This window comes from Neolamprologus brichardi, chromosome 9, assembly GCF_056152115.1.
Source record: "Neolamprologus brichardi isolate AB-2024 chromosome 9, ASM5615211v1, whole genome shotgun sequence".
Classification (NCBI taxonomy): Eukaryota; Metazoa; Chordata; class Actinopteri; order Cichliformes; family Cichlidae; genus Neolamprologus; species Neolamprologus brichardi.
Genome location: NC_142112.1, coordinates 26,490,730 through 26,515,456, shown reverse-complemented (window position 1 = coordinate 26,515,456; position 24,727 = coordinate 26,490,730). Strand labels below are relative to the sequence as shown.

Sequence of the window (24,727 nt, the reverse complement as noted above, 5' to 3'; positions counted from 1 at the left end):
TCACGGACCGGTCTGTTCTTAGTCGCCTGATTATGTTTCTTTCTTTTCTTTCTTATTTCCTCTCTCGTCTCGACCTCAGTCATCATCTCTTGTCTTGGCTGATCTCAGACCAGCTGCAGCAGACGGATCTCTGTCTGTAACTCCAGCTGTGTGGCTCCAGTCCCGCAGGCTGGGTCGGCCATGTTGTTGTGTGGGGGTTGATGGAAGTTTAGTAGTAGGAAGTGGAGGCTACAAAGCGCTGGGATACTTCAGGGTCTCACTTTTTTTTCTTTGCTTTTTAAAAAAAAAAAAAAAAATCACTGTCATGCCGATGCAGGACTCATCCTCGCTGACCCGTCCGCTCTGATAACAATGACCGTCTCCCCCATCGCCCCCGCCATCCTCTCCAAGACTGCAACACTTAAGCTGCTTTGATTTAACTTCACAAAAAAAAAAGAAAAAGAAAAAAATCTGACCACAGTTGACTCTGCTGGATGCGTAAAGTGGGGATGAAGGCGACTCGGTTCCGTTTGAAATAACTCGGATATTTTTCTTTTGCTTTTTGCTGATCTGACTCGAGGGGAACAGAGGGGGAAAGAGAAAACACCCACCGAGGACTCGGATTTGAGAAGGTAAATGAAAAGGGGAAAAAAAGAAAAGTGGTCTTTGTCAGAGCAGCGGGATCAGATAAAGATGGGCCGAAGCGCAGCTGCTCGCCTGTCTGGGCTGTCAACAAAGGAAATTAGATGTCCTATAATAACACAGACATGCTTGTAGATTTTCTATGTAGTGTGTGAATGTTCCTTTATCCTGCAAACCAGCCGCTTTGTGTCATTTTATAGGACATCAGCGAGCAGTCGGCATGCTTTCAGTCCCAGAGGAATACGGTATAAGTATACTGGATTGCAGATGAATAATCAAAGTAACACAAGCTGAGTGTTCTGCAGTTTGATAAAATAGCAGGGGTCTAATTATCATTTCACGGTTTAATTATCATAAACAGTCTTAAATTGTCATCGTGGGATTATAGTGGTAAATTAGAGATTAATTGCCAAAAACCCGTGTGAGGAAAAAATGGATTAAATCCTTATTTTCTCTCATTTTCTATGTGTTCACTTGTCAGCGTGTTAATTAGATTAAATAACTGAGAAAAGTTGATTCCACAGTGCTGGATTCGGATAAAGATGAGTTTAAAGAGAAAGAAGAAGAAGAGGAGGAAGATGTTCTTTTTGTGATGCAAAGTCACTCATTTAACAGCTGAGTCACACTTTGAGGGGTTGCTTATTCTTCTCTTTCAGTCTCCACTTTTAGGACACGGGCTTTACTTGCACACATGTTCTTTGAAGTCTGTAAACTGTTAAGACTTCAAGTGACTCGGTGTGGTGTCATATCCTGAACAGCTCTGCACTTTTGCACAACTATGTAAGTGAATCATAGCAGCTCTGAATCCTTATAAGGTCTGGCGAGGTTGGAGAGAAGGCAGTTGTGTTGTTATTCGGGCTTTGGAGTGTGAGCTTTCACCCCTGGAAGGTTCCTGTGAAGACATTAAAAAGTTACAGCTTTTAATGTTACCACCGAAGCTGCTAGAATTGATTCATTTGTTGAAGTATGCAGCTGTTGTTTTGATGTTTTTAATGCACAATTCCTACAGTTTGATGGTCTGAGTCATCAGTGGCGATGCAACAGCATCAGCGTTCTGGGAACACCTATGATGGGTTGGATGTCAGAGGGTTAAAAAGACAGTTGACAGTTTCCAGGCTGATCTGTTTGTAGAGAAAATACTCAGTGGATCATTTCGTTTGTGTGTTTTTAGACTGATGTTGGGCTTAACAGCAAAATATTGTTTTCTTTATAGCTCAGGATACCTGAAGTGATGCCATTTCTTCTTTTGCCTGACATGAAACTTCCCCTTCTTTAAGGTCTTCACTGAACGAAGATACTAATAGTAGAAGATGTGAAATTTTGGAATTTCATCACATGATTGGTTAATAAGGTCATCTTCTAGCGGATCGAATCAGTTCACCGCTCTAAGAATGTTTCTTTTCATTATTTTTTTCTTTTTCAAACTCAGCACTTCACTCGCTTCTTTCTCTAGCATGTGAGGGAGTAAAATCAGAGCAGTGCTCTCCATGAGTGAAAAAAGAAGGCGCATAAACAAATATCTAATAGTTGCCCTCTTATCAGCAGTCTGTAAGGGAGAGTGAGTTCTGATATTGCGAACAAAGCGCTCCAGTGTTTCCTAAACTCTGCTAATGCCACAGTCCACATGTCAAATACAGCTTTTGTTTCTATCTCAGTGGAGAAGACTCTAATCTAGGCTGTATTGTGGGTTTTGGAGTCACCTTTTGTTTTTCGATGTTGACATTTAAAACAATCGATCCTGTTATGTGCTGGCAAAAGGATGATTCCCCAAAATAGCACGCCATTCAGGATTCCTCATGAAAGCTTTTATTCTGAAAAATGTGTGATGTCTATTCTCTGGCAGCACAGTAACTGACATGAGCACAACCACAAGCCGTTCAGTGAAGTTTTGAGACAGGTTAAATAAAGTCAGTTATGATAATAATGTAAATAACCAAAACTGATTTTGTTCCTTTTTTCTGTTGGACTGAAGTTGAACACTGCTGAGCGAGGAGGCTCTTCAAGCTAAACTTGTTCTCAGATCGATCTCAAAGTGTTGTAAGCCTCAGGATCAGCTTACTGTGAGCACGCTTGCAACAGAACTCGACACCCAGTGCAGAGTAAATCTCATTATGAACCATTTATTGATGTTTCTCTTGATGCTGCGGGGCTTCAGATCTCCACCGTCACATGACGTTTCTCCAGACCCAGATTTAACTCTTTGGCATCAGAGGAATGTCGCAGGCTGCATCTGTTGAAGATCTGAAGCCCATTAAAGCTCCACAGACCCACCCAGTCTGCATCCGCAGCGACAGTAGCTAACAGCTGCCCGGCAAGATGCTGGGCAGTGTTTCAGTAAGACCTCTGATGACTGATGGAGGAGGAAAACACCACCACCATACTACCCTTCAGCTAAGCTGCCAAGCTCTCACCCAGCCAACTATCAAGATCTAGTTAATCTAAATCTCAGAAGATTTGAGCCTGTTTAAACTACTGAGAGTCTTACTGTATCTTAGAATATCTTAGAACCAGGCTTCCATTCATGTATAATGCATGGCATGCAAAAGGAAGATGTAATAATTTATACTTCACTAGCACAGCTTTATCTTGGGTAACTTATCAGGCTAGCAACACTTTCATGTATCATATCTGCATATGCAAATACTTCAAAAAGTTGAAAATGAAAAGAAAAACATCTAATGAAAGAGGTAAATCCAGATTTATTTCTATTTATTGCCACGGTAGCGGGCAGACACTCCTTTTGTAGCCATATATTAAATATGTATGCAGTGGTTTGAGGATTCCTCTTTTGAGTTTCAGCATTTTGACTCCCACCATATTGTTTGTTTGCTTTTGGGAGTCAGAAGTGACCATATTTAGATGGGAATCTTGAGTGTTAGGTTATCAGCAAACATTATCTATTCATACTCAGAGGTACTGGCTGCTAAACTAGTATCACTCAAAAACTACAACACACACTTCTTGGACGGACTCTTTGTTAAATAAACACACGCAGTCATATTACGGTAAGATAATGGCTTTAAACATAATCCAAAAGATGAAACACCAACACAGTTGTGAGGTCTGTACTACAAAGCAAGATTAGTGTGATAGCGAGCTATGTCAGGGTTAAAGTCGGAGTTTTCTGTGTCACTAAAGTGGCTAAATCACCATAGTAACCTAACCTAACCTGGTTGGTTATGTGTTTGGTTTAAAATGTTTTAAAATTCACTAGAAGCGCCGCGTTTTCACTGAATTTTATTTACAGCATGTTTTATGTTCAATGTGTTTTATATGTGCAAGTTGTTAAGCTGTACCTTATTATCATACAGATTGCTTCAGGAATGTGTATATAACAGGGAATTGAATTAGCATGGGTAAAAACTAGCAACAACTGCAGCTCTCACATTAAATAAAATTTAAAAAAACATGAGATGAGATGATGAGATGAGATAGCCTTTATTTGTCAGTTGCAGGTCTTTTTCCCTCAACCGAGATGACAGACCTTGCCGACCGTACATACAATACACAAACATCACATTGGGGAGACAGGTCAGGCTAGGTAGTGAGGAAAAAAACATTGAAATGTGTAACACAAAAGGATAATACAGGAATGCACAGATATCAACACACCATAGCACAATAAACACAGGCAAGCAACATGGGAAAGAGTTCCAGTGATCTGATCTGGGACCGCTGCAATCTTTCGACTGCGCCTCCAACTGACCCGATGTCCACATCAGAGGGGAGGTAAGCGTTGGAGGTGGCGTTGGATCCGGGGTAGGGAGGGTGATGCGTCGGTGAGTGCTTATCAGTATCAGTATATGTATGTGTGTGCGTGTCCATAGGTCAGCTGAGACAGTGTCCTTCGCCCTGCCAGGCTAAGTAAACAGTCTTCCAGCCAACCCAGGTGGCCTTGCATGGAATGGGAAGGAACAGACTAAACACAGTCGTTATCAGGGTGTTTTGTTCAGCTCCGGCCTTGTAGCTGGCGCCGAGAGGGTATCCACATGAAGTGATGTTATTTTTTTACTTTAGTGCGAACAGCTCATATGAATTTCAAAGCAGTTCTACAGTCCAACACTGGTCCCGTTGGAGAGCCGCGAGCTTCGCCATACTTGCGTTCTGTGATGTTGTCATTTCTTGTGCTCAAGGAGCCGATTTCTGAGAACTCACGGCAGTGTGCCTCCCCGAGATGTTCTCCAATTTGCGCCCAGAGATGTTATTCCGAGCTAGCCCTTCCGAGATGTATCCAGTCTGCAGTCAGAGATCTTATTCTGAGTATTCACAGCAGCCGTAGCCTCTCCAAGATCTTATCCGTGCTGACTCAATGAGCCCATTTTGAGAAACTCACGCCTCTCCCATCGTTCCAATCCCAGCGGGCAGCCTTGTGGGGGTTTGAACAGCCGGTTCCGCTTTCTTAATTCTTCGATAAGTCAGGGCCAAGCCAGCTCCGATCCGCCAGAACCCTGTTACCATGGTTCCGAATAGGTAGATATCTTCAGCACTCAGGCTCACCCAAGCCCAAACGTCTCGTTGAGAAAGGGGTGTCAATTGCATTTAGGGACCAGTTGATCCAATCCATAATTCCTCTTTTAGGTTTTAGAGAACAGACTGTGAGAGAATGTTCCAGGGAAAAGTAATACAAAAAACACGAGACTAGACAAGGACATAAGCAGGGAAGATAAGGGAGAGGAGAAAAAGTGCATCCGCCTCCTCCGAGAGCCAAAGATGCACATGAGGCATTGTGGCATGCAGATGAATATGCCACAATTTGTCCAATTATAAGTTCTGAATTGGATATTTGATGGTGATGTCTTATAAAAGTTTGTGTAATGCTGCAGGTTATTCTTTGCAAGCAATCAGTTCTTTTCAAAGTGACTCTTTGGTCTATTTAACAATACAAAAACCAAAAGAAACAAATTAAAATTCATATAAAAGCATAAAAAAACAGCAAATCCAGGCATTACTATAGCAGTAATAGGTAAAAATCAGATTTTGTCCTGGTTTCTGATCATGGGACTCCTCCACATTCAGCTTACTCATCTAAACATTGTCTCTGCAGCCTTCTTAAACAGTCTGAACTGTGATCCCTGTAAAACTCTTCAGTATAATCCAAAAGAGTGACGGAAAAATGCTCTCCTCTCTGTCTTATCAGCATTTTGTGAAGCCTCTGTGGAATTATCACTTTGTGGTCAGAGTCAGGGAAGGAAGCCAAAAGAAGGTCGCTGATAAGAAGTGTTCAGGTTTGAATTATCAGTCTTACAAGAGATCATGGAAAAAACAGGAGATGGGTTTTAACTGAAACTCAGATCACGTTAGCTTACGTAAATACACAAATGAAACACAAAGCAGGCAAAAGAGTTCTTCGAGAAAAGAGTGAAAGCTTGAAAACGCTAAATACAAAAGGTTAAGGGTCTGAGTTTCTGTCTGAATCTCAGATGTTTATGGAGGGATGCAGTCCCTGAGGGGAACATCTGGAGCTGCCTCAGATGTCCAAAAATAGTCGTTTTTTTTGGTTTATTATGTATTTCCTGTAATACTTGACAGTCTAAGGGAGCGCCGAGAAGCTCTCACATGCAGGCAGGCAGGTTTCGGCAAGTATCAGCTTTGTTGATGTGTCCTTGAGCAACCCACTGAATCCCCTGTCAGCTGTCTGTGCCACAGTAGCTCACTTGGCAATCTGACCTCGCTGGAAGAGGAATATTAAACAGAGATAGTGTCTAGTCTTTGGGTCTTTTGAGACTCTGTGGAAACAGAAGGAAGCTCAGCAGTAATGGAAAACATTTTATGTTTCTGTGTTGCAGGTATTTTTCACCTCTCTGTCGTTCACGCTACAGAAAAGGCTTCTGCTGGTGATATACAAGTGATATATAGATAATTTCTCAGTTTGTTGGGCTGAAAAATGAGAATCTTTAATCTGAGCAGAGTATTTTTGTACCAAATGAAAAAGCTTTTATTCCATATCAACACCAATACCGACACTGATACTTTTTATTAATAAAGCCAGGTTAACGTGGCTGTCTCTGAAGCACTTTGGGTCAGCTTCTGTTGTTTAAATGTGCACATGCTGTAAATAAAATAGATGTGAAAGCAAAAATGTTCTGACGTGTTTTTGAGGTGCATTTTTTTTTATTTCTCACTTATTTAGCACAATTCAGTCAGCTAGATATTGAACTCAGAGGATAAAAACAAAGTATCAGTCCTATCGTACTAGTATCAATCCAGTACCAGCATTGGTATTGATACTGTCGATATTTGGGTCTATCCGCCCGCATCTAGTGATATGTCAAGCTTTCTTACTTACTGATCTTCTGTCTGTCTGTCAGAACATAGCAGTCCTTAGATAATAGCACCAAACCTTTCCAATCAGATAGTAAAAGGGGCCTTGGTTTATATGTGCATGTGCTGACATGTAAACTTCCAAATTTTTAAACCCTTTACCTTCCTCTCTCATTGTTCCTTTATGGCTCCGACTGGTGCTACTGGGAGTCTTCTCGTGTTTGCATGCTGTTGTAGGTCATGTTAGCATCCTGGGGGCAGTGGGATGTTGTCCGCAATTAGAATAAGTTACTATAATTAGCAGCAGGGCAGATTTTCCTTTTGGCTTCATGATTCTGCTACAGATCTTGTGTTGCGCTGAGTGCAAAAGAGAGTGAGGCATTTTGATGTTAGAGTGTGATTTTTCTTGTGATTGTGGAGGTTTGGGGTTTTTTTTTCATGACAGCTATGCATGCTCACTGGCCTTAACATTGTTGCTGTTGCATCTTTTATTTTTGTGCCATATTTTCTCCTAAAGCTCTCGATTTTCAGTGTAGACAAAGCCTGTGGTGTCAGTGTGTGATGACTGGCAGATTTATCCAGATGACAGAGAGCTAACTGAGCTGATTTAGAGGCTTCAGGCAAAGCCGGTCCTCTTTGTATCGTCACAGCAAAGAGCCCTTAAGAGCCTCCTCTTCAGCTGATAGCCCTCATAATTCTGCTCATGTGAGAAGCCCATGAACGCAACAAATATTTAATAGGCCAAAGTGACTGTAGAGTCAGAAGTCTTCAGTGTTTCAGCTACTGCCACCGGTGGTCACTCCTCGTTTTCTGTTATTATCCTCTTAAGTTAAATCCACCATCCTCATAATCCTCCTAGTAATTTAAGCTGGTAGAGCTGGCTATGAGCCCGTTTGGCCCCCTCCTCATTCAGCACAAGCATTCAGCAAAACTCTCCATGTACCCTACATTTCATAACATTTCTTTCTTCACACAACCAGTAACAGGAATCGTATCTGAGTTTTTATCATTGGGGTTTTGGAAGGATATTGTGACACTGAGATAGGAATCTATCTGTTTAGTATGCTCCACTGCAGTTATAGCCCAGCCTTCAGTTAAACACCATATATCATAGTTATTGCTTCTGTATTAATACAAATATGATGAGGAAGTGAGTGTGTGCTGACAGATAAACTCCTTTCAGTATCCGGCGGGAATTTCAGTGAATTTAACTTGCTAGCTTAAAGTACAGAACCTTAAATGCACTGTCAACAGGCTGATAGCTTTGTTGTTAAACTTTTAACAGCATAAATCACATTTAGGATTATTGTTAACACTTTTAATTTTTGATCAGCTTATTGATCGTCATCATCTAAAAGCAAACAGCATGCTAACTTTAACAATTACCTAATGAACTCAGTATCTTTCCTTTTATGAAGACTAAAGCACTGTGAAGCCATGCTTATCAACCACTGTGATTTAATCTAATTGCTAACCAAATAGTCCATGTTGGTATTTTGCAAGGAATATTTTCTATGTTTGGTATCTTAGTTTATTGTTAAACCATGCTAATGTTTCCTAACCCTTAACAAAAAACAAGAAAGTGCATACTTTCCAAACTTGGCTGCCACAATGCCGGATTTGAGTCAGTATTTGTGCTATATTAATAAAAAAAGAAAAGGAAATGAATATGCTATATTTGAAAACTAATTTTTGACTTTGTTTATTGTGAGTTTTGTCTCATTTTTGACAAATTCATTTCACTCAAAATCCAAGTTCAGGAAGGTGTAGGTTTTTTCCCAATATTGTGCAAAATCCTACAAAAAGAACAATAATATGATATTATCATATGAGAATATCATATCATATATCATACGTGTGTGCAAAAATGTAGTTTAAAATATCCAGTTCATCATCAAAGCCCAAATACAAAAGCTGTGACCACTTTCACGCATGAACTGTGGCGTAAACAGCATCTGTGAGATATCTGACAGCTGTTGAATTTGTCTTTCAGTTGCTGGGCGGATGCTTTGATCTCTCTGAATACATCTGATCAGATATCTGATCAGATGTAGTCAGAGAGATCAAAGCATCCACCCAGCAACTGAAAGACAAATTCAACAGCTGTCAGACCAACACTGAAACCCTTCATTGCTAAAAATAAGTCTTGTAGCATTGATTAAAAAGACTAAACTTTGAACACACTGATTTTTTAAAATCACTTTTTGGAGCTTTTTTTGGAGCTTTATCAGAGGGATGGTGAAAATGTTAAACAAAGATCACATGTGAACTGAAGGCATCGCGTTTATGGCCGGTTCTTGGTTCCTCTTTCCTTCTACAAGATTGATTTTTCCAAAGATTTAACCAAACAAAACTATGATGTGTAATTATTTAACAGCGTTCTGGTATAGTATAAAAATAAAAGAGACATACTTTATTTTTAAATCTCTTAACTTCAGTTTTTATGATAATTTTGGGAGACTGACGTCACTTTTATGAAATGACTGAGGCCTTATTTTTGGAAGGAAAAACATTTCTAAAGTGCAAATATTCCCGGGATGCCGGCCAGTGTTTTACGGCGTGATAGCTTCATTGCTGACCGGGCGGGCCAGGCACCCATCTGTCTAAATGTGAAATACAAGGCCACCCGAGTCGACCACTGAGCAAAGCCCTCTGCTTTCCATGACACTGGTTTTGTCTCGAGGTTAAAGGAAAGTTTGGTTCAGAAAAATAAAGTGTTTTTTTTTTCCATGCCAACATTCTCAGCATGTCAGCTGCAGATCTAAAATCTGAGATCAGATTTACCGACATATTCATTTGAAGCCGTTTTTAAGAAATCCGTCTTTCTGACACAACTCCACTAACTGACCATCCATAAAAAATGTTTTGTGGAAGACGACCAGTACCCAGCATGACTTGCAACCTGCAATTTGCACAGTTTTATTTAAGCAAAGTGTTCTGAATCTTTGGAAGGTTTCTGCGGTTTGTCCCCGTTTTGTTGATTTCTTTGGCAGTTTAGCTGAAGAACTCGATGAACTCTTGATTATGAACCTCCCTCTACGATGAGGACAAATCCCTCCCACCTCCCAACATCAAGGCCACTGTTACAAAATCAAAGAGAGATGTATTACTGCACCAGTAGATCCTCTTTCACTGATGATTGTACGATCACTGCCCTGTAATTCAGTGCGCTGCTGTAACCAACTGTGCCGCCGTATTGCTCAGTAGCGCTGTGTTTAGTCTGCTTCCACGCTGAACATATCTGCCCTTTATAAAAACCTTTTACCTCTTTTGTTTTACTGTCTTGGAGCGTCAGTAAACCAGCTCCTACTCTGCGTTCAGCCGTTGTTCTTGGCAAATGAAACCGTTCTGATCTTCCAGCGCTCAGACTTCTTTACGAGCGTATCTGATTGTCTCCACATTTTCCAGGCCTTCACTCCACCAAAGAATGCCTCAGTGTGACTCCGTCCAAATTATGTTAGGAAGAGGAATGACAACCACGCCGATAGAGACACATCAATGCTTTAAATCTTCCAGCGTGGTCAGGCTGAGGCATTGATAGATTGTGAAATGGTAGACGACTTGGCAGAGACGTGTAAAAAGCAGAGGACTAAGATGCCCGGACAAAGACACAAAATCCAGGAATCTCAGGCTGGGACATGAAAATGACTCACAGTTTTGTCCAACACCGATTATTGTGTCGCTCATTTAGTTAAATTTGTAGTAATTTCCTTTTGCAGTCATTTTGTATCACTTTGTAATATGATTGTGTGGCTTTGAGTGTTTCTTAGTGGTTTTGTTGCATTTTGTTTCTGGTCAGTTTATGCTGTTTTCTGTGTCGCTGTAAGTATTTGTTGGTTGCTTTTTCTCTTTGCAGTCATTTTATTCTTTTAATTTTTACGTCTGTTTTGTGATTATCCGACGATGTCTCTTTATGGTTTCTTTAATTTTCTTTATAGTGGCTATTGGGCCTCCAACAAGGCTGCCTTTATCTGTACATAGCATGAACTGCCTACTGCCTTTAGCATGAACATAATCTGTGACATAGCCAAGTAGCAGAAGATTTCCACTTTCCCTACATGGCCTCAAGGTCACAAATCAGCTTTTTGCGCATGATGTGGTTCTGTTGGCTTCATCAGGTGGTGACCTCCAACTTGTTCTGAAGTAGTTCATAGCCAAGTGTGAGCCCGTGGGAATGGAAATCAGCACTTCCAAGTCTAAGGCCATGTTTCTTGGCCAGAAAAGATTTAAGTGCCTACTGCAAGTCAGGGACAAGTTGTTGCCACAAATATCTTGGGGTTTGGTTCAGAAATGAGGGGTTTGATTAACCCAAAGCTATGATATGTCAGTCTACAGTCTTAACCTCAATTAATCAAAATTGAGGTTAAAAAAGGTAAAAATTGAGGTTAAAAAATGAGATTGCAGATACACGGGGCAGAAATGAGTTTCCACCAAGGGTTGATTGGGGACTCAGAGTAGAGCCTTTACTCCACATCAAAACGAAAAATATCAGGTGGTTTGGGCACCCGATTAGGATGCCTGAGGTCTTATGTGGTCATTTTGTGTCTTATGATACTTCTGCTACTCTTTGCTGTAATTTGATTGATTTTTAATAAGAGGCATGAACTGCCATGAACATAGAAATGCCTAGGACTGTGACACTTTGGCCCTCTGGATCTTTGGCATGTTGAACCCATTTGGTAACCATCCATGGATGGAGGGCTCCGTACAGACTTGTCTGAATTGCAGCAAGGCATAAATGTAGATACTCCAAAGAAATATGCATTTCCCTGTATAATGTGTTGTAGATTTAAATAGCATAAAATCTGTTATTTGTTTACAGAGTCTCTTGATGGAACAGGAGCGTCAAGTAATAGATGGTAATAGTGAAAATGACAGAACTGCACAGTTTTATCTACATGGCCTTGTTTGAGTGATTCAAATCGGATTTTACATTTATCCATATGTCCCAGTTACCACATAGCTTATAGTCTTAGAGGTTTTAACAACAATAAAATGATTCACATAATCATATCAGGTCAATACATTTTTATTTCATAATGCTTGTTCCAGTTCCTGCAGACCTTATGTTGTAGTCAGTAATCCTATATGCTCCTCAGCCCCTCCATCTATACTGTCTCATCCTCTTCTTCTGTTTACACTGAAATAATATCTTCTTGTTGTGTGTTCTTTCTCAAGGGTGAGAAGATGGGGTGCATAAAGAGCAAAGAGGACAAAGGCCAGACGATGAAGTATCAGCCAGAGAACTCCCAGGCATCTGACACCAATACCGCCACCACGCCTCACGTCGGTCACTACGGACCAGAACCCACCCAGCTGCAGCAGAGTCAAATTCCCTCATCTTCCTCTGGCTCGGGGGCAGTAAATTTCAACCACACCCTCACGCCATTTGGTGGCTCTTCATCTGCCATTACTCCCTTTGGAGGAACGTCATCTTCTTTCTCCGGTCCTGTGTCCAACTCATTCTCTGGTTCTGTCCCCAGTGAGTAGAGTTTTACTGCGTGATGTCAATACTGCACTGATAATGGTGTTCATGCAAAATGAAACCACTGTTTACTTAAATCTTTATTATTTAAAGCTCAACATGTACATCCTATGGAGAGCTTTGCAGACAGATGTCTACATGTTGCTTCTGTCTAACACCAACTGCAGACATTCATTTGATGTCATGCGCACATCAAAATGTGCCCACTGTGTTAGACCTGGTTGCTAGGGAAATATTTATTGCTATAGAAGCAGATTTTGGTGATCGCATTTCTCTGCAAATGCTCGCTAACTACTAGCCGAGTGTTAGAAAAACTCAAAAAAGTGCACCACAAACCAAAAATGAAGAAAATTAACCTTCAAAATAAAAGTTGTGCCTCAACACTAAAGCTAGCGTATTTCAAAAGGTGCAAGCTTCACTCTGAAGCAAAATGATCCACGTTTGCAGTTTGTGTTGCACTTATTCACTTGATCCTACATTGTCACCATGATTGCTATGTGTCCAAAATGGTAATTTTGGAAAAAGTTAATGTCATGTGGTTAGCGGTCAAACCTCAATAGGACTGGAAGTCTTTTTATGGCCTGTCACCATCTAGTGATCTTCAGATAGAGTGCAGTTTTAAGTAATTCCTGCATTGACTCAATTTTTCCAATTCAGAACCAGTTTCCATGTTTTATACTGTCTGTAGTGGCTCTTGCCTATGTGGATGTTGGTCCTTCTGCTTATTCCCTGCAGAAGAGAAGATAGAAATCCTGATGTTTTCAGTTCAGTCCACCTTCAATCAATCAGCTTTTGACATGTATATAGATATATGTATATTCTCGTAAATGGAGAAAAGATCATTCACTGTTGGCTTTTTGGTAGATGTGTCTCATAATCCTTAACTGTGTAACTGAAGAGTTAAGCAAACAGACACCAACATGGGATCATAAATCTGCCTTAAATCAGGCTTTAGTTTTATTTCATCAACATTACATCCTCTTTGTTTTGTACTAATGCAGTCCACTTTTAACTGTCACATCGCCGGCCCAAGTTCGATGTCCTGAATATTGATTTGAATGTTACAGTGACATAAACTGAAAGAGCTTTATGAAATAGAAAATTCCCATCACATATGCTGAGACGGTCAGGAGCAGAAATGCAAAGTAAACATAATTTGTATTACAGTAAAACATAAATGGGATAAATGGGATAAAACATGCAAACATTATTAATATTAAGCTTAGCCTGGTCAGCATGCTGATCTGGCTTTACGGTGTCACAGCTAATGCCGGTCGTTGTTATTTGAAGTTGTTGGCGATAACAACTATCGGCTCTGATCACACAGCTTACAGCGATCCTGAGAGCCCTCCTGTTTAGGTGGGATTTAGGTTGTAATCCTCCTCCATGATGGATTATCTGCTCTCAGAGGGGGATAAAGGTGGCAATGCCATGGTATTTGCTTTCTGCAGGTGATAATAGAATTACTGTTGACAGCATTGTTGTCAGTGGTAGGTATATGAATATCATGTCTGGGCATATGGCTACACAGTAGGCAAAATATTGCATGGAAAGATAGAGCACCTGTGTTCTCAAAAGTGATATACTAATAAACTTTGTTATTACATGGAAAGCAACACTATCAAATAAAACCAGTTTTATACGGTGGCAGTTGTTTACCATGTGTGTAAATTTCACTGTCTTGTCTTATCTATTCTCAGTCATATTTCCATGCTGGTAAGACACAAACATTGTCGCATCACCGTGATGTTATGTTATTCTTTTCAATTCTTTGTCTCTTTTTATGTTGTTAGGTGGCGTTACATTCTTTGTGGCCTTATACGACTACGAAGCCAGAACATCAGATGACCTCACCTTTAAAAAAGGAGATCGTTTCCAGATCATCAACAATACGTAAGAATCGCTCCAGTTTCTCTCTCAGTTTATGAAGCGCCTGTATGAAAATGCTTCCTCGTGAGTACTGCTGCGATTACCAGATGCCTTTCTTTGTCACAGCAAATCACAGCTGCACCTGTTCGGCGTGTGTCGGCCTCAATGAATGACTTAGATTGCCGCTTGTTTCCTAATGCCAGCTTTCTACTGGGAACTGTGCACGTCTGCTCTGGCAGAAATGTTGCCCCGGGTTATATTATTGTAATGTAAAATAGATTAGTCTCATTCAGTCCCATTTTGATGTTAGCATTTAGTGTTAAACACATTTTAAAGACTGATTTTGAATCAAATTATGAGGTTTACAAGTGCAAACAAGATTAAAAAGAATTTAGAAGTATTTCCACAGGGCTTACCCAAAAATTATAAGCAATCATTAACAGTTTTTTTCCGTTCCAGGTATCAGTGACACTATTATTTGATGATCAGTCTTTGGTTGAGTGTTAACTGAACAAGTCATTTATCTCATCTCCTGTGTCGCTGTCACACTGCAGAGAAGGAGACTGGTGGGAGGCTCGCTCCATCAACACAGGAAAGAAAGGCTACATCCCAAGCAATTATGTGGCTCCTGCTGACTCCATCCAGGCTGAAGAGTAAGACCTTGTTGCTGCTTCTTATAACCTCATTACTCCAGCTATGACAGCTGCACCAGGAAGCTATGACCTCATATTGCACAAAGCACGCTATCCGAACATTAACAGCCTTTAAAAAGCTTTATGATGTGATTGTGACATTCAAAAGAAGGGAATGCATTAAATGCGTTCCTGCTTTTTTGTTTTTTGTTTTTAACCATTCAAGTCCTTAGTCACGTCTGAGCATTTTATTCAAATGCTCTTTCTTTGCAGGTGGTACTTTGGTAAAATGGGACGCAAAGATGCTGAGAGGTTGCTGCTGAATCCAGGGAATCATCGAGGAACTTTCTTGGTGCGGGAAAGTGAAACTACTAAAGGTGATTATATTCAGCAAAGTGGGAGGAGTCGTTTCCGGGCGTGCATGGATTACTATCTAGCATGGTCACTGCAGATGTATCATTTCAGGTTTATTGTTATTTCTATTGTCATTGATCTCTGTCGTGCTGGGGTTTTCTTCTTGCTGCTGTTTTCCCCACCTTCAGCTTTCCACATGTAAGTGGGGAAAAGCAGGGAAGACCCAAGACAGATACTTATCGCCAAATATAAACTACTGCAAATGGAAATAGAAATGTTCTTTTGACTGAAGTGGTCCAGGCTGAAAATCCTGTTGCTGCATGGATCATGCTAGTCCATAGCAACTGAAGCACTTTCATGACTTCATGGCAAATATAAACAATGACATAAGTAATAATTTTGCAATGCTAAAAAATGCTTATATGAAATAGATTCACCACGTTAAATCACTCCACTTTCTGATTCTGGGTGGAAGATGAGTAGGTCAACTATAATGACATGATATAATGATCCTGTTATAGTTGTTAGTGTTAGTATTAGTGAGTCTTTAAAAAAAGATGGACGTATCTATATCAATGTTACCTGTTGATTTTAGCATTTTAAAGCTTCAACATTAGCATTTAGGTTGCTACCATGGCCTCTACTGACTCCAAAAGCCCCTTAGTAGTACCTCAGCCAGGTGCCTTTAGTATCCTTCTTGCATAAACCTGGTTGGATATTTGACCACTCTTTATTTAAATTGGTTGATTTGCTGGCACAGACCCGGCTTTTAAATATAGTCCATAAATTATTGTTTGGAGTGAAGTTGGGATTTTGAGATAGTCTAAGAACACAGCTGTTCTTAGATCTGAAAGCCTTACCTTTACCCCTCCAAAGATACCTCTAGTTATTGTTGTCAAATAGCCAATTCTTTGTCTCGTCTGACCGTAAGATTTTTCTTCTAAAGGCATTTGGTTTGTCCCTGTTCAGTTATGCACGAAGGTGCTGATTCTGGTCAGGGGCAATGTAAAACTGGCTTCACTGTGGACAGTGATGCAGGTGTTATAGCAGTTTTCAGTTCATGGCATGCTCGGGAATTGCAACGGAGGTCACTCATTGGTTGGACCTCGTTATTTACTGATGACTTTGACTACAGTACATTTGAATTCATGCTGTCACATTAATGGATGCACAAGTTTAACACTGCTTGTGTCACAGCTAAATCTTTAAAAAATTCTTCTCACCAACTCTGCTTCTAATTTGCAATAAGATTAAAGTGTGATTCATATTTGCTGTTCCTCATCTAGATGAGTGAGCTTTCTCTTAGCCTGTGTGTGAGAAGGGTGGGGGCAGCAATCATTTTCTGCAGCACCCTGTAGCGCGTACAGATGCATAGATCCTGGTACTGTTAAAATAGTAAAGAGAACAAAACCTACAACAGTTGCACAATTTGATCTGCATAAAGCCATGAGGAAGACTAATAACAGCATGCAGCTGCTTTAAAAGAATGAAGCAGCCAGCAATGGTAAGTACGCTCTGTAAAAAATGATTGCCCTTTGTTTGACTTCAGTGTTCAGGCTGTTGTGGTATTGATGTATTTAGCATCAGAAACTGATGGAAGAAACATAAGTCTCCAAAGCAGTGGAGGATACTTTTTTGTGCTAAGAATGACATCTTTGTAAGAAAAACATAAATTCACAGCTGTAAAAAAAGAAAAAAAAAGTCTGAGGAAACCAGAGCTTTATCCTAGTTTGGAAGCCATGTTTTTTTAACCACAACAAAGCCAAATCACTCACAGTTGTGCTTAAAAAAATGAAAACCACTTCCTGTATGTCCTCCAGGTGCTTATTCTCTTTCCATACGGGACTGGGACGAATCCAAAGGAGATAATGTGAAACACTACAAGATCCGCAAGCTTGATAATGGGGGGTACTACATCACTACCAGAGCACAATTCGACACATTACAGAAGCTTGTGAAACATTATACAGGTATGTACACAGGCAGCACCCCCTGCTCACTCGCTTTTTCTGTGTCATCTCATTCATTATTCATCACAGTCGTTCTTCATACCTCGAGGAATTATCCTGAAAATTACTCTTACTCACAGCTGCTGCTCTGTGCCACGCAGTTTGCCGTGCTTCCTTTAGGGTTACCACAGGAGATGAATGGCCTTTAATTTTAATAACAATTGATGGTGCTGTTATAATTTTGAAACTCACACCTCCTCCTTAGCCAGAAGAGAGCTGAGGTTAAGTCTCTGTGATCCCACTCCATTTCAGCTTGGCTCTCGAGAGCGCTCTGGTGTGTTAAAAAGCCCCTTCATCTCATTTATATTTCATCGCAGCTGGGATGAGTGCATCTAAAGTCATCCACATCAAATGGAACGAACTGATGGATGAAACTTTACGACACTGAATCCTGCTGGTTAAAAGACTTGTGTGTATTGGTGTGTAGCACTGCTGGGTGTAATGTGTCATTTTGATCTCTCTCGCTGTCTCTCTCACAGAGCATGCTGACGGGCTCTGCCACAAGTTGACCACAGTTTGCCCCACAGTCAAGCCTCAGACCCAGGGCCTTGCTAAAGATGCCTGGGAGATTCCCCGGGAGTCACTGCAGCTGGAGCTCAAACTGGGCCAGGGCTGCTTTGGAGAGGTTTGGATGGGTAAGGCCAAAGCAGCCACATGTTGTTTAGTAATTATCTATATTTATGTACATTGGGAAATACAGAATAAGCCCCAGTTTATATAGAAAATGTCATTGTCCATCTATGTTTATTGTCTCTGCCTCTGTCAGAGCTATCCACTTCCTTCAGTTGCTTCCTCTTTTTGTTATATCATCTTTATCTCTGGAGATCGTATCTCTCAGGAGGAGAGAGCGAGCTGGATTTGTTTGCCGTGAGCCCGTATCCGCTCCTCCCAGGGATATTTTGCGAGAATCGCATGCATGACAGCACATGTCTGAGCAATTACAAGACCTAATTAATGATATTGTCTCGCTCCCAGCCCATTAACAACACTGATTACCCCTGTTGCCTGTGGGCTTTTCTCTTCCCCCCATCTCCATCTCCGCAGGCACGTGGAATGGTACAACTAAGGTAGCCATAAAGACGCTGAAGCCGGGGACCATGTCGCCTGAGGCCTTCCTCCAAGAGGCTCAGATTATGAAGAAGCTCAGGCATGACAAGCTGGTGCCTCTGTATGCAGTGGTGTCTGAGGAGCCCATCTATATTGTCACAGAGTACATGTCCAAAGGTACCGCCAATCCCTGGAGAATAACAGTAATCAGCTGTTTTCCTGTTACACGACACTCCTGAGGTCTATTTTTAGAGCGAAGGAAAAACAACATTAGGTGTGAGCCTGTAGATTTTTCAGGTGGATCACATGCCCTTGCTTTTTTTCCTCTTTAATTTACACATGGTGATTTCCTTGAAGGAAAAATGTAAATTTTATAGGCTTTTTAATTAATATGCTTTAAAAATTGAAAGTCCCTCAGGGTCCCTGGTGGGTCCCTGATGCGGGAAAGTAGAATGGGTAATTGAAAGCTGCAGCAGGTTTTCATAGAAAAAAATTTTCTGAGGTTGCTCGGTGACAGATGCATGCCTTTGTGTCTGCAGTCTTTGATGCACTCGGGTGCAGTGATTTCACAAAGACACTGACACTGAACTTTCCATACTTTAACTCCAAACAAGAAACATCGATCAGCTAACACTGTGAATCGCAAAATTAATTACTGTCCAACTTAATGCATTATTCACTTTAAGCTATTATTCCGCACTCTGTAGCAGTATGTCGTTATGCAGCTGCCTCACATCCATTATGACTTCTCACACTTGCTTTTAATAGGAAGCCTGCTGGACTTCCTCAAAGAAGGAGATGGCAAACATTTGAATCTTGTCATGCTGGTGGACATGGCTGCAAAGGTGAGACCAGTACCTGTATGTTTTTTTTCTCCACTAGTGCAGAATTCACCTCAGTGCACTGCCAAGTATAGAGCTCTATTTTAAGCTTCTGACATTTAAAAAGAAAAAAGAAGAAGAAGAATCACAGCCTCAGGTAAACAAGTCCTCCTCTCCCAGATTTGGCACACTTTGCTTTTATTCTTACTCTTTGAAAATCAATCAGACATGAAGAGGTGATGGAAAGTACGAGAAGCTGAAAATTATTAGCTGAAGTGGCGAACGTGAGATGCTGTCTAACCATTTTGGGTTTCTTTTTTTGTGTGTTTATTTTAAAGATCGCTGATGGCATGGCTTTCATCGAGAGGATGAACTACATTCACAGGGACCTGCGTGCCGCCAACATCCTCGTGGGCGAGAACCTGGTGTGTAAGATTGCCGACTTCGGTTTGGCCAGGCTGATAGAGGACAACGAGTACACGGCGAGGCAAGGTGGGTACACGCACACAGGCCGTGTGAGTCACAGGTGAATGAGGTGTCAGGGCAGAAACAAACAGAGCAGTGACCTTACAGCTATGACGACTCCCGGTTGTCTCACCTCATGATGAATTAGGTTAACACAAGAAAAACCAGATGCTTCTTTTGATCTCTTATTAGCTTTGCTTTTCACATGTTGGAAGAATTTATCTCTGCTATTTCTGCTTCGCAAGCAGTGCCTTACCCTCATGAGAAAGTGGAGCAAGCTTTAGACACTTCCAGTGAAGGCTGAAGACTGCAGTTTCCTTCTGAAGTTTGTATTAGAAGCATCTGTGAATCTTAGGGAACAGTACTGCTCTACAAATTTAATTACAGTTTGAAGACCAGTGGCGTAGAAACAAGAGACAGTTGCCAGTGATGCTATAAAGAAAGAAAGGAGTTAAATACTAAATATGCTCACATTTTTAGTTTGGGATTTAGTAATTTATCACTAAAGTAGAGCTGAAGCTAATCGATGTATCATGAGATGGATGAAAAAATTATCTTATAAACACACAGTCCTCAAAAATATGCTAAAAATGTTGCATTAGCAGCATATTAGCTGAGGGAAGTGGAGCACAGTTGATAGCCTGCTTAGGAGCAGAAAAACTAAATACCTGGGACAGAAGACTGAAAAGATATCTGTGAGCATCTGCTTGGTCAAAGATCTGAAAACATGGTGGCTGTAAAAAATTCACTTAATCTCATAGACTGTATATAGAAGATGTAACTCCCGTGCCTGGAGAAACTGCGCTGGGTTCTCTATGACCTCAGTAAACACTTTTCAGATGGGTTTATTCTGTTAACAGCTACTTTTAAGACACTTGAATACAACATTACATTCATTTGGTAAATTATAGTCTTGTTTACAGCGAAATAAACAATAGAGCATACTGTTCTTAATAACACATAAGAGGGCAGTATTTGTTTTTGTTTCTGTCACATCCATGTACAGTTTTAAAACACCGTGATGGTGACAGGGAAACATCACATTGAGACTTTGCTACGCTAGGTGATGCTACCGTGTCTGTGTCCATCTTTTATGTACAGTCTATATATAAGTTCATGACTGTGGCAGAGATCAATGAACTTTTGTTTGTGGTGCACATGACACCATTTCCATAAGGACTGTTTCTCAGGTAGAGAGTAGTTCAAATGAAACTGCTTTTTGAAATATATATTAATGATTACTTTTAATACTTTAGATAGCTTTTTTTTATTATTTAAGTGCAGCATTCCTTATTATATTGTTTATACTCGTTGTTACCCCTTAAACCTGTTTTCTCTGAGGTCTATTTAAAAAATCTGTATGACTGAGTAGGAAAATATAATGTGCTCCAAATTATATAACTATGGTTAACTGACCTTCCTGTGACTTCCTGGAAATGAAGACAGAAATTAGCCCATATGCCCTCTAGTGGCAGCACTTCACCTAACCCTCTCTCCTGTCTCCTCCATCACACGCAGGAGCCAAATTCCCTATTAAATGGACGGCCCCAGAAGCTGCGCTGTACGGCCGTTTCACCATCAAGTCAGACGTCTGGTCCTTTGGCATCCTGCTCACTGAGCTTGTCACCAAAGGCAGAGTGCCCTATCCAGGTAAGTGACAGGGTCAACACTAGCACACAGATATACACATACCTGGTGTGAAGAAAAGGTGTAGTGCACCAACAGAGCGCAGTGATTAATGGCCAGAGCGATCAGCCTGCAGTCTGTCAGCAGACGTTGAGCTGGTGTGCTTGTTAATATCAGAGGATGAAGTGAAGCTGTCTGACATTGTCTGCGCTGGTTGTTTATGGCTCGGTAGGGGGAGTATTGACATGTACACACATGCACACACAGATAGCCTTACACACACACATACACAGACTCTGTGGCACATTTGAGATTAGATGAGACCATCTGGTGGGGGACGATCAGGAGATTGAACACAACTCTTGTTTATAACCATCTGCCAGACTGATTCTGCCCCAGGGAGCAGTGCCCGTAGCCTTCTGTGCTACCTTCACACAGATCAGGTTTATATGTGATGTAGCCTTGAAACTAATATTAGAGGTGTGTGGCTGAAGAGAATCTGATAATTGATTATAGAAGTAAGTTGACATTTTGAGAAATAGACATATATTTATGGTAAACCTGGGGAAACGGCTCACTGGGCTCTGTGAACAAACACCACTGGATTTTATACATTTGCAATTATATGTTTGAAATTGCTCCTTTAATGAATAAAAAAGCACATAGTTTAATGGGGGAATTTTTTATTTGAAATCTTAGTTTCTATTTTTGTACTTAACACGTTTGTGCATTTTGGACTATATTTAAAAGATGGACATAGTCACTGTTATTGCATATTGGTTGGTGCATTTGTGTTTTTGAAGCATGAAGTTACTCTTGAAAGCACAGTAACGAGTTATGAAAAGAAACTGAGGCATGTTTCATGGTAGCAGCTCAAGGTAGCCATACTCTTACCTCACAGGAACAATTCTCAAATTTAACAATATATTCTGTTGAGGTTTTTGCAAACACGCATTTACTAACCATTTGATGTTCATTTGTCTGCCATTGTGGATGTGTTACACCCTTGGTGAGCATGTAGGATCAAGTAAATAAGGCCCAAGTGATCCACTGCCCGACTCTCAAGCAATCTGTACATGACATGGATTAATAAACAGTTTAGACCGTAAAACAATCAGTAACATGTTTGTTGTCATTGAGAAAGACTCTAACCCGGCTCGGTATTAGAAAAAAAATATAAAATTGGGATCCTTTCAAGGTGGCTTCACGTTTTAAACCTGGTCAGGCCATATCCATCTTTTATATACAGTTGTTGTTTTATTACTTTTGGACAAAGTCTATAAGCTAAGCTTAACTAGCAGGTTGGTGTCTTTAGTAATAAATCAAACAAAAAGATTGTATTTCATTTCAAATGAATTATATGAAGCCTTTTAATTTGAGCAAATGTGCAGCTTCGGTAATATTGGGATTGAAAAATTAGGGATGGAAATTTGTGACTGATTTTTCTCAGTTTAAAGGTGCTAAATGATTACATGATTGGCGGGTCTGTCACAATATTCTTTATCTATTCTGTTTTAAATACACTTTTATGATAGGCAAATCAATTCACAAGTCTATAGGTCAAACTCCCATGGAGCCCAACCAATCCCAAATCTTGTCTTGAAATCAAAATATAAAAGAGTGATATTTTTCCTTAAAATGTTTATTTAAAAACATAAACCACATGGACTGTTGGCTATAAATTATTAATGCTACCCAGTCATGTGCAAAGTGTTAAGGCCTCCTGCCGCTGGGATCCAATGCTTCAATACAAGAGCAGTAAATTTAGGTCAGCGTAAAGAGTAATATCACAAAGTGGTAACAGAAGGTGCTTAGTTTTAATTATTAACATAAATAAATCAATTAATATTAAAATGCAAGTGAAGAATTTCAAGCTGAATTTCTTATATTATTGGGGTCCACCTGCAGTACAGATATATGATTTGCCTATTACTACTTTATTTATTTATTTATTTTATATGCAGCATGGATATCATCAGCACCATTATATTGTGACACTCAAATAGTTTTTTTAAATCAGGACTTGCTGCTGTAGATTGATATTCAGCAGGGAGGGGATTTGCTAGGCTTTCAATCCTTTCTGTTGATGGTGGCTGTGATTTTAATGATGCACTCTGGATTTTCTGTGGAACATGCAGCCTCCTGAGCCCTCTTATCTCTTCTTTTTCCATTTGGAAAAAAAAGGCTTGAACAAAAGCTCTTAGAGCCCTCTCTGTCTCCACTCCATCTCCACCTCAGGTATGGTGAACCGGGAGGTGCTGGAGCAGGTGGAGAGAGGCTACCGCATGCCCTGCCCGCAGGGTTGTCCCGAGTCCCTTCATGAGATGATGAAGCTGTGCTGGAAGAAGGAGCCTGACGAGAGGCCAACCTTCGAGTATCTGCAGTCCTTCCTGGAGGACTATTTCACCGCCACAGAGCCACAGTATCAACCTGGAGAAAACCTATAGCCAGACTGGACTCTTCTGTGTATCCCTACACCCAGAGGAAGCTTGTTTAATGACAAGTCCAGAAAAAGTTGACCGGAAACTGCCAGTCACACAAACCACTACTTGCTCTACATTTTCTCTCTCTCCCTTTTTTTTTCTGTTTCCAGTGTCCACACGAGATTTTGTTGCATTTCATAATTTTGTGTTAACCTACGGTACTACACAAGTCTTAGATGTGTGAATTTTTGAATATGACTGTGGTTTCCGATTTCAGAGAAATGTTTCAGATACACTCCACGTGGGATTCTTACTCCTGTGAAATAAGCTGTGACGAAGAAAAACCCACTGAGAAAAGCCGGCCGTCGCACTCATTTGCCTCCAAATTTGTGCTGTAACAATAAATTATGCAACATAATGATTAATTGTTGATAAGAAATAATATATTTTCCTAACAGGGAGACATTCTCAGGGTGAGGTTGATGGTCCAAATTCCACACGGCTTATCTTTATTCACGTCATCAGTTGCAGTAGACATGATTAAGATTGTGATAAACTCTGTCTTTTTTTAAAAAAAAACAAAACAAATATGTTCCTAGAATTTATAATCTCACGGACACTGATTTAAAGCTTCATTTGAAGACTTCCCCTCGCTGTCCATCATCCTCCAGAAGAGACTTTGTGATTACAATGCCATAATTCTTTGTGTCCGTCACTGCCCCGGTTACTATAATCCCACTGTAATCGCTGCAGAGACATGCTTACATGAAAGACGTTTGTACAATGTGTCACTGGGTCTATTTAACGGTTTAAACAGGGATGGGATGAAACTCAGACTCTCGTGTTTTATGGTGACTCTGCAAAAACTGTTGTTTGTATGGCAGTGATGTGTATGATAGCTCTTCTCTTTGCTCCTGTATGGACTCGACAGGACAGTATTATATTGTTATTAATGCCTGTTGATGACCGAGCTTGTAATGAAGGGCTTTATAAACTCCTCATTTTGTATGATTATTGATAAAATTGACAAGACTGCAAAGTTTACCGGGGAGGCAGGTTGTGGGTGGAGACTCACCTGGGGAATTTGTACAATAAAACGCGATTTTACACAGTG

At 40.5% G+C, this 24,727-nt stretch overlaps 1 protein-coding gene across 1 annotated transcript; it reads left to right on the top strand.

Annotated features, from left to right (window-relative positions):
* Positions 1-24,721, top strand: LOC102797169 (tyrosine-protein kinase yes-like). Its single transcript, XM_006795032.3, has 12 exons — positions 1-611; positions 12,061-12,364; positions 14,161-14,260; positions 14,791-14,889; positions 15,142-15,245; positions 17,043-17,192; positions 17,711-17,866; positions 18,276-18,455; positions 19,047-19,123; positions 19,438-19,591; positions 21,083-21,214; positions 23,429-24,721. Exons 2-12 carry the CDS (start codon positions 12,070-12,072, stop codon positions 23,635-23,637), a joined length of 1,656 nt encoding a protein of 551 aa, XP_006795095.1. The 5' UTR covers positions 1-611; positions 12,061-12,069; the 3' UTR covers positions 23,638-24,721.
* Positions 24,722-24,727: the final 6 nt, after the last annotated feature.